Below are 11137 nucleotides of genomic sequence, written 5' to 3' on the forward strand. Positions count from 1 at the left end.
CGGGTGATGAGATAGTCGCTATCCCGACTGTGTAAAACTCTGAGGCTGGGACCCTCACCCCTAGGGCCTATGCCGGTAGGGGTGGCAAAATCTGACACGACCCGCCAACCCGCTTCTTAGGCGGGTTCGGGTTTGGCTTAAACGGGTTCGTGTCGTAAACGGGTCAACCTGCTTAAAAGGTTTATTAAATGGGTCGGGTTCGTGTTAGGGGTATGCCAACCCGCCAACCCGGCTGACCTGTTTAATAAACGGGTTAGGCGGGTGGGTAAACCCGTTTACCGGAACCCGACCTGCCAACCTGTTTACCCGACCCACATGCCAACCTGTTTACCCGAACCCGTCTACCCAAACCCGACCCGCTAACCTGCCAACCCGTTTACCCGACCCATTTATGAAACGGGTTAACTATGTCGTGTCGGGTTACCCGTTTAATAAATGGGTCGGGTTCGTGTTTGCCATGGCCGACCCGTTTAATAAACGGGTCGGGTTTGTGTTGAGGTATGCTGACCCAGCAACCCGCCGACCCGACATGCCAACCCGACCCGATTGCCACCCCTATATGCCGGGCATCAGCTATGCAAGGGGGTAGCATTTGCGGGAATCACATTCCGATTGCTTGTATGACCGCTCAAGCTTGCTCTAACTACATCAACGCCTTTGGGGCCATTTCATTTAATTAGGGCGGGGTCCTTTGGAGTGGTTGATCTCTTGTCCAAGATTGGATGGAATAAAAAAATCAAAGAAAAACAACCCTTATCAAATAGAAGAAAAAAAAACTAATCAATTTAACTATAAAAAACTCTAATTAAAATTTTTTGATTCATAACCCTAATAAAAAAAACTCTAACCAAATCAAAGAAAAGACCTAATCAAATTAACTATAAAAAATCCTAATTTAAGAAAATTTGATTTAAATCTCTAATCAAAGAAAAAATCATAATCAAATAAAAAAAAACCTAATCAAATTAAATATCAAAAGTTTCTAATTAAAATATTTGATTCAAAGCTCTAATAAAAGAAAATCAAAGGAAGACCTTAATCAAACTAAATATCAAAAACACTAATTAAAAAAAAATCGATTCAAAACCTTAATCAAAGAATTTTTTATTTAGAGCTCTAATCAAAGCTTAATAATAAGAAGAAGAAAAGAGAGAGAAAGAAAGAGGGAGAGAAAAAGAGATAGAGGGTCGGGATAGAACCCCCTCCCCCAGCATTTTTTTTTAATAACTGCACATCTGTATCCAGTTCTTGTTAGCCACGGTGTTCCCTGCGGGACGGGGATCAAACACCCCCTTATTTTCAACAAGTATTGCACGAAATCATTCAAGGAATCCGTCACACGATGATCTTTATATGTGAAATTCTAAATAGAAGAAAAAAACAGGTTATTTACAGGAATTTCCTCTTTAACTTGTAACTTAGCATATGCAAAGAGGCAAAATACATTTCTAAATATTCTTCACATGTTTGCCGTTTAGATAAGTTGGTTATTAAAGATTTATAATTGGAACTAATTAATGAGCAGTGCACGTCGCCTTGTGTTGGGATGTTGCAAGTTCGAATCCCTATGGTATAGTTGTATAACTGGTAGGGGTCTGCCTAACCCCAGCTTTCTACTTAGAAAAAAAGAAAAGAAAAAACTAATTAATGAGCCAATCAAAATATTTTATGAGATAATTAGGATGCCTTGATGAAAAATGAATCACACTACTTTAAGAACAGTTTTTTTTAACAGAATAAAAACAAAAACAGATGTATTAGTTAAATATCACTATGTTTATGTTATGATACAACTAAAAATGATGAGATTATGACTTGTGATTAATCTGCCTATGGGCGACATGGTACTCGATCCTTTAACAAAAATGAATTTATGAAACATGTGCATGACCAACAAAATTATGACTAATTAATCACACAAACGAGTTAATAACACAAATGAAATTATGACTTGTTATATAAGCATATTAGGCAATGAGTTTAAGACATGTTTAAGTCTGTAATGATGGATGACCAATAAATCCAACTGTATAAAACTTATAGCAAGATTTGAATGCAATTGGACTGAACCTTTCAATGCGATCCATTCAGAGCAATAATGGCATCACAAAAAAAATGTATGGGAACTCATGACAATAACAGTTTAAAAAATTTTAGAACTTTTATTTTTCTTTCTCCCTAATTACTGTTTAACTTGTGGGGTTAAGTAACCAATCAGAGTGGTGCAGTGAAGCCGTGGTGGTCTCATAACCCACAGGTCCAGGATCGAATCTTGGCTTTGATAAAATTGAGAAGGCTCCTGTAAAAAAACTTATTTTTTTCCTTTTCATTCTTTCAAAAAAAATTGTGGGGTTGAATGACAGCTCGTTGGTTAGGCCACACTATTATAAACAAGGGGTCTTGGGTTCAAATCACATGGGAGGTTATCTCCAAATTTCGGCATGTTTATATGTCACCTTGTGATTCCATAACCCAAACAAGAGCAGAACTGGAAAAAACACAAGCAAAATCTAGCCTTTAAAACAAGTCTTCTTCAGCCTAAGGAGAATGATGCAGGAGCGAGCGAGATACTACTGAGTCTATAGGGTCCATTCGAATTCATTTTGGTTATTTGAGTTTTTCTGTAATTATTTAAGTGAATCTTGAATTTTTGGTTACTTTTTGGATCTATGTTTGATTTTGGATCTATCTCATATCCATAGAAGGATTAGGGTTTTTAGGGTCTCGCTAAGTTTGCTATATATATTCATTGTAGAGAGAAGAAAATGAGCTTGATGACTGAAGATTTGTAATTATTTTTTTGTAATTTATGTTATTTTTCATCGATTCTTACTATATTAGAAAATTAGGGTTTTAGCTAGGGTTATTGATTTTGTAGGGTTCAAGAGCTATGATTCTCATCATTGCATCAATGTTTCAATAGAATGGTTAACACAAATATGTTATGCGCAATTAGTAGCGTGTGTACCACTAGAAATGACAAAAATCATTTCCAAAGGGTTGCCATTGTGAAACACCTCACAGAGAAAACCAACACTTTCTCAAGATTCCCAATCCAACGACGCCATTCCCACATGGCTTGGTCAACCACCACATGTATTGTGCCTTCATTATTTACAAAATTTTACCTTGGAATACCATTTGCTTTGTTTTTCCATTGATGGTATTTTGAACTTCTTTGTAGATGCATCAAAAGATCTTATAGAAATCATTTGGTACAATTTTTTTTTGCTAAGCCCAATGTGAGAGGTGTACGCCTCAGTACCTGAAGTGTACGCTTCAGAGGCGAAGCGCACACTGAAGGTACCGAGGCGTTGCAGTGATGCGCTTAAGGTAAATATTGAAATCAGGTACTGTGTAAAAAATAAACATATATTAAAAATATTGAAATCAGGTAGGCGTACGCTTCAATATTTTATCTGCCCATACCCTACGAGGAAAAAAAATGAAAAAGTGTAAAAAATAAACATATATTAAAAATATTGAAATCATCTCATGTTGTGAGAGGCGTACGCCTCAGAGGCGAAGCGCAGACTCAACGCCTTGCTTTGCCTCATCGCATTTAACAACCTTGGTCAGAGATTTTTGAAAGACTCGCAAAAATATCGTGAGAAATTACATGAAACTTTTAATCTTTAATTTCTCATAACATTTTCAAAATATTACAGTTTTTCATAGAAACATAAATATCATGTTTTAAACAGTGTGTTTATGTTTTTATTAGCTATTTAGCACAAAAAAATGTTGTGCTTTATTTTTAAATATTTTTATTTCTATTTCTTTATAAAAAAATATTTTTATATATTTAAATTATTTTTTATTACTGATATTTTGCGGAAAAAAGATGTAAGGATGGGTAATGTGGGTTAGACCCGTAAGTTCATTTTTTTTTCAAATAGGATTAGGGATGGCAGTAGATCGGGGTGGGTGTGGAGGACAAGGTCACTATCCCGCCCCATCTCAAAATAGTGATCTTCATCCCCAGTCCATCCCCGTGATGAGGAGACTTTGGACCTCCACCTCCGGTTTCGTCTCAAATTTACTGTCCCCCTCTCCATTCCCACTCAAGCCCATGATCGGCCCTCGGACTCGTTCCTACATCTCACCAAATTTACCATCCTCATATTCTACTACTGTTGTGTTCATTAGAAGGAGGAGAATGAGAGGTTGAACTGCTGAGAGAGTCAACTTGTCATGCGAAGCGACACGAGGAGCCCTAAGAGGATTTAGAAAGGGACAACTTTAGCAACCGAAAGGAGAGGAAGGAGAACCAAAGAAGTCAAAAAGATCCTTTTAGGGTTTAGAGTTGAAAATTTAGTATTAAGAATATATATATGAGTTATATATAATTTTATTAAATAATTAAAGGTATTTTAGTCATTTTCAATAATAGAGATAAGGGATGGAACGGGACGGGGCGGGAGGGAGTGTAAGTCCATCCACGCCTCCATCCCTGCACATGTTTTTATTTTCACCTCCATCCCTGATCCATTCTCTGTTTCATGTCCTCCATCCTCGCTCCAAATGGAACAGGTTCGGATGGATACTCGCTTTCCCCCGGGTCCACTGTCATCCCTAAACATGACTCAAGAACATGAAATTTTTAATCAATAAAAAAATGTTTTTTTTTAAATATTTTAATGTTAAATTATTTTTTATTCAAATAAATCTTGTAAATAATAAAATTAAAATATTTGACATATGTTTTGGTGTTATCTGATTGTGTCACCAGGGACACACCGCGTGTCCCTATCACAAATCCAGAAAGGTTTCTGGATAGGCCTCATGGGCACTGGTGACAGCTGTTCCCCCGTAAAATTGGAAATGAAAATGAAAGGTGATAGCCTTCTGATTCAAATCAAATTACAAGCCGATCCCATACGTCAATTATAGCATTTATTTTTTTAGTTAATTATTTTATAACTATGCTTTTAAATTAAGAGCCACTAGATCAGGTGTGTCAATGGATCGGGTTTACCCAGGCCCGACCTGTACCAAACCCTATAGGGTCTGGTTATGGTGACAAATAAGAAGACCCGATTAAAACCCACGTCCGGACCCAATCAGGTCTTAATCGGGTCTTCTTATTTATCATTAACATCTAGAACAGTATATGCTTAAGTGAATATAAAAGCCAGCTTTTTTCCTAAACTTTATTGAATGGCTGGAGAATACCCTACTCCAAGTTATCCTTAAATATGTTAAACTACTATTGGTTCCAACATAAATTAAGCAATGTCTGTAACTTAGCAGAACAAGTGGATAATTAACAAAGATGTTAATGGTGCTTATTTTGGTTGGATAATGTGCAGACTTGAATATGTTTGGTTGGACTTGGTGAGATCTTGCAAGGCAAGTGATTGGATTGTATGCAGTGTTGTGAGAGGCGTACGCCTCAGTACCTGAAGCCTACGCCTCAAAGGCGAGGCACACGCTCAAGGTACTGAGGCGTTGCAGTGAGGCGTTTCAGGCTTGAAACGCTTTCACTCATGTGAAACGCAAACTTCCTATTTTTCTTTCGGATTTGAGAAGGTAGTTCCTCTTTTTTTTTATGTTTCCTATATGTTATAAATGCAGATGGTATTCTAAACATACCACTATCAACGTGAAAATAGAGACGTAAAACAATGGTTGTTCATAGACCTATTAAGCGTAGGTTAATTGTAAGCAGTGATGACGATGATGATATGTTCCTCTAGTATTCAAGAGAACCAACACACTATCCAAAACAAAACAATCAGATCCATCGATGAGTAAGCCGCCTCAGAAAAAGCCTGCCCCCTGATATAAGGGCTCCTAAACCCCAAAACTCAAGTTTGCAAATGGATAAAGGTGCATCATCTACGAAGATAGTGATAAAGAAGACACTTACTGCAGGCTCACAAGCTTAAACTCAAGTATCTGCTCGGTCAGATTCAAACCATTCATCAAATCAAACCTTAATAAGCAACAACAAGTCAACGGTTTTAAGCAAGTCTCCTAATATACCAAGCATGGATTCTGATTATTCAGATGATGACAAACCATTGAATTTCAGAAGACCAGTAGTTCCAAAGGTGGTTGCTAAACATAAGCTTGATGATTTGAAGGATCTGGAAAAAGAAAAGATAAGTTCAAAGGCATGATAAACCGTTGGATTTGAGGGCAACAATGAAGTCTTTAAATCCTGTTGGTATTTCTATTAAAACAGAGTCAGACTCTGATGAGGACAAGAAGCCTTTAGCTTTTAAGTTTCAGCAAAATGGTTCTAGCAAAGGTTTAAACCGTCAATTTCCTTCAAAGATCAATTTTCTTATGATTTTGTACTAAAATAACTAAAAGCAAATTAGTAGTTCTTATTTAAAATTTTCATTATTTTATTAATATTATATATTTTATTATTTTGATCATGAAGCTTACGCTTCAACGCCTCGCTTCATAGCATGCTCAACTCCTCGCTTCGCCTCATCGCATTTAACAACCTTGTTTGTATGTGGCCCTGTTTGGAAACTGTCAGTTATGGAATCCTCCAAATTTGTGGTTTTAGCAAAACTACAAGGTTGTTTGGGATAAGTGAAATGGTTCATCTAAGGATTTAGCGCAGATGTTTGAAATGCAGCTGAAAAGCTGAAATTAAAACTATAGAAGACCATTGGAAAGGTCGTCGGAGCAATCACCGATGTCGGAACTTGTGTAGTACTTGGTAACTACCACCTCATCTTGGTGGGAAGTGAAATGTGGAACTGGAGGTATCAAATACCACCTTAGTTCCATCATTTCCTGCAACTGCATCCATCCCAAACTACTTTGGCTGTGGTATTCGCCACTTCCATGCCGAAGACTAGTTTCCAAACAGGGCCTAATTAGTGTCTCCACACGAGTCCGAGAATACTAGATCCAATTTGGTTGGTTCAGTTGTATCGAACAAAATCAGACCTATTCACATAATAACTTTGATTTTCGATTTTCAGAAAACTGCCATTGAGTTTGATCATGTGAAGATGAGTTCTTGAAGAGTCACAATCATGAGCATCGTCTTCAAAGAATGTGTGTTAAATCTTTAAATCACTAGTTAATATGCTAAAATATAGAAATTTCATCTCAAGCATCTATGATGAATTTGGTATGGCTCTAGTTCATAGCACTTGTGGAATATGCTTAGGGATGCAAACAGTAAGGATTTGTGATCACAAAAATACATTGGAGAGTTGGATCAGTTCGGATAAGGAACAGCCAAATTTTGCGAAAAACCCGAATCCGAACAGTTTGCAACCCTAAACATGCAGCATAGGCTTTAATAGGTTGAAGAGTCAATTTGACAGAACTGTCTGGTGTAAGAAACAATGGATTTCATGAACTTGGTCTTCCTTCAAACTATACCAAACAAGAACTAATCATTTCATGATTATCAAAAAAAGAAAAAAAACTAATGTTTTGGCAATGGCTTGCCCCTTGAAGAATGGAAAATCTTAGTTTGATGATGTCATCATGTTAATCTTTAAAGTTAATATAAAGGAGAAATAAAAGAGGAAAAGGATGAAAACCACAGTACGAAGAAAAGTTACATCACTGAAAAAGCTGTTTGCTTATTTCTCTGGACTCTAAGGGACACTGGTTGTAGTCAGAAAGAGAAAGAACGTGGAATGCTATCTTCGCTAAATTCAATGAAAAGGACGGTCAGCTTTTTTTGGAATTGACAAACTTGTCCTTGCCATTTATCTTGTGCAAGTGAGACATCACTGAATATGTCATACCACCACAGCACCAGAACAGGGGAAGCTGTCCAATTGTCTATTCTGTTTGGATCAAATGAGTGGCAGTAACTTTTTAAAGAGTCCTTAGCAAGCCGAGCCAGGAATTAAAACGCATAAATGTAATGTAAAAAATAAAAATAAAAATTTTTATGACAATAAACTATGTTAATACTTAAAAAGAAAGTTGAAAAATTATTAAAACTAATAATATATTTTCAGTAATACAACAACAACTAACGACAACTACAACTACGCCTTCATCCCAAAACAATTGGGGTCGGCGATATGAACCAAAAAAGAAAATCCTTCTCTTCCAATCATTTTTATCCAATGCCATGTCCTCGGTGAGGTTCAAAGCATTCATATCAATTCCTATCATCTCCATCCAAGTGTTCTTAGGGCTACCCCGACCTCTTTTAACTAATATATTTTTTCATTTCTCCATCTTTCTAACTGGAGCATCATTAGGCTTTCGCCGAATATGTCCAAACCACTGTAAACGATTCTCTCTCATCTTATTTTCAATGAATGCAACACCTACCTTCTTATTTGCTCGTTTCGAATATAGAAGAACTGCATAGTACCATAATATACTTCAAAATTTAGTTTTATTTGATATAAAAGACCAAAAAAAAATACTTTTCATAGATAATGTTGAGAGAGATAGAGCAGGATTGGAAAGAAAGATGGTTAGCAAGAGAGAGAGACAGAGACTGGGGCTCAAGCATCTGAGGTTGGGTCATTGCCCGTTGGAGAATGGCGCACAGCACCGGTGTCCACCCTAACCAGACAGTGCCCCGAGTCAGGGTAGGCACTGCCCACATAGTTGTCAGGTCAGGATGGGCACTGCCCACCCGACCCATTACCCCCTTGGGGTTTCTTTTGGGTCAGGGTGGGCACGTGTCCACCCTACCCGTGACTCCGCCACTGAGCAAGACCATTATGTCTTGCCCTGAGGGGGGTTGGCCTAGTGTGGTGGGGGCCTTGGCTACTAGACGGGCAGTCAAGGTTCTATTCTCATGGGCATACAAGCCAACGCGTAGCATAAACAGAGATTGAAAGTAATATAATCTGTTTGACTAAATAACTGGGTTCATCCCAATTAATATGGATCAGCATGAGTGCCAACCCAGACCCAGCACTCTTGGATACTTATGTAGGTCATGTTCTGATCTACCAGGATATAACCCAGATCCACAGAATAAATATTTAATACTCTCTTCTTTAAGTTTCTGCATTCATCTATCCAGTTGATAAACATCCAAATCCGGTTCATCCAAGTACTAACCAGATCCTGATCAGCCTGGTTGTTCTCTAAATCATCAGACCCTGTGGATCCAGGTGCATGTTAAGCCAAATAATTAGGTTTCTACCATTTACAATAGAAGAAATATGTAAACCACAGGACAGATCCAGGACCTAGTACTAACTGAAGCCATCTGTGCCCAAACTTCCCATTCAACATGAATACCTATAATAACCATAACATGAGATCAACGTCCAGTCTGTGATGAACCAGGTCAGGTTGGGACAGGATCCATACCGAACCTGACACCCCTACCGACCGACCCAGGTAACCGGCCGGACCTCTTATATAGACTCTAGTCCCATGTTTTGTGGTCGGAGCCGGGTCGGGATCAAATTCATCACCTCACACAAAGCAAGGCATTGTAATTATAAAATAACTCTATCCGTTAAAAAAGAAAAGAAAATGTAAAATAACTGTGAACATGCCAATCAATTTTAAATAAGCCAGGACAATGGGGAGGCCTTGTCCCCTTGTTTTCTATAGTTTATTCACATAATTACAAGTCCCAACTTGTCGAAGGCCTTTCTCCAATATGTCTATAAAGTCATCCTCTCCCCTCCATTTAATTCTCCATACTCTCTTATCTCCTTCCCTTCCATACTCTCTTGGTTGGTTTTGTTTGTTGTCATCCACACTTCTCTAGTTTTTTTTTTTTCTCTTTCAATGAAATCCCCCAACCTTGAAGAGAATTCCCCACCAGAGAATCAATATCCGGCCACCAGAAAGCGGCTTTCGTCGCCAAGAAGCCGGTCATCAAAGTCCTCTTCAACATCCTTGAGTTCTAGTTCATCATGCAAAGGCTCTCCAACAACACCCCTGCAGTCCCCTGGCATTCCCTTCTCATGGGAACACCAGCCTGGTGTGCCCAAACACCTAAAAGGGACCTGTACTTCCTTGACAACTTCCTCTTCTAGATCAATGCACTTGTATGTAATTGGCAAGCACCTTCCTCCCCCCCCTCTCTCTTCGCTGCCTACTGGCTCGTCGAATCGGTTCAACATTGATTCAGCTTTCGCTGCTCGGAAAAAGAAATCGGACGAGCAGGTCCACGATCCATTCTTCATGGCATTGGTGGAGTGCTCCAAGGACCAAATTGCAGAGAATTGCTGGAAAGCACCAAAAGCATGCAAATCTTGGGCAGGGAGGCTGAACTTGAATAGGCTCTACGGTTCATGTAACACCAAGTGTGCAGTTCTAGAGTCTCAAGTCTTACTTCCAAGATCCTACGGAGGTTCTTATGATCTATTGACAAATGGATCTGTTTGAGAGCTTTGAATTATGCCTATGTTTGTGTTTGGTAAAGTGTTAGATCTATGTGTAATTTAGATGGTGCATCAAAATTCACTTTTTAGTGATGAATGTGTAAATGTTTTAATAGCTTCTCTTTAATAAAGTAATATTAAGAGGTTCAAATATCTTTTTTTCTTTTCTTATTTTTTGATATGGTTCCATGGATTACTAAGTTTGTTCTTTTTTGAGTGGACTTGCGGAGGATCCGCTACTACCTTGCTTGCTTGTTTCCCTGTTCCTCACCCAATCTAAGGCTACACGCCTTTCACTCAAGTCGCTCACCAAGCAACTTGAGCTACAGATTATGAAAACCAGAAAACATCTTGTCCCTACGTCGACTCGGATGCTGTTAGAGTTGTTGATTGAGTTGTTGGCTCCGCTCATCTAGTAGGAGAGATTTTGTGAATGTAACCAAGCTAACAGGGCATCACGAGTTCGAAACCCGAGAGTGTGTCCCTTTTTTTTTTTTGAAAGGCAAGCTGGGGTTAGGCAGACCTGTTGGATCAATTTTCGGATCACACAGTTTCACATTCGTCATCATGATATGAAACACGAAATAAATCATAAAATACCACAGTGTAAATAGCATGATTAACAGACGACAGAAACAACAACAGGGTGCAGGCATGTCAGTTTCCGCAACAGACCAAAATCCAGACGGCAGCATATAAACAAACATATGCACAGAACATAAAGAAAACAACATGAACATGTTTAGTTTATGTATTAGGCTAAGGCGTACGAAAGTACTCTCTTTAGAGAAGATTCGCCCCCACATACTGTGCATATCAGAGTCCGACGTCCT

The 11137-nt window shown here is 38.4% G+C and overlaps 1 protein-coding gene across 1 annotated transcript; it reads left to right on the top strand.

The window, feature by feature from the left end:
• The first annotated feature begins 9656 nt into the window (after positions 1-9656).
• Positions 9657-10424, top strand: LOC149817171 (uncharacterized). Its single transcript, XM_089987405.1, has one exon. It carries the CDS (start codon positions 9706-9708, stop codon positions 10306-10308), a length of 603 nt encoding a protein of 200 aa, XP_089843531.1. The 5' UTR covers positions 9657-9705; the 3' UTR covers positions 10309-10424.
• Positions 10425-11137: the final 713 nt, after the last annotated feature.

The sequence above is a fragment of the Nuphar pumila genome, chromosome 14, assembly GCF_984573655.1.
Source record: "Nuphar pumila chromosome 14, dmNupPumi1.hap1.1, whole genome shotgun sequence".
In the NCBI taxonomy this organism is placed as follows: Eukaryota; Viridiplantae; Streptophyta; class Magnoliopsida; order Nymphaeales; family Nymphaeaceae; genus Nuphar; species Nuphar pumila.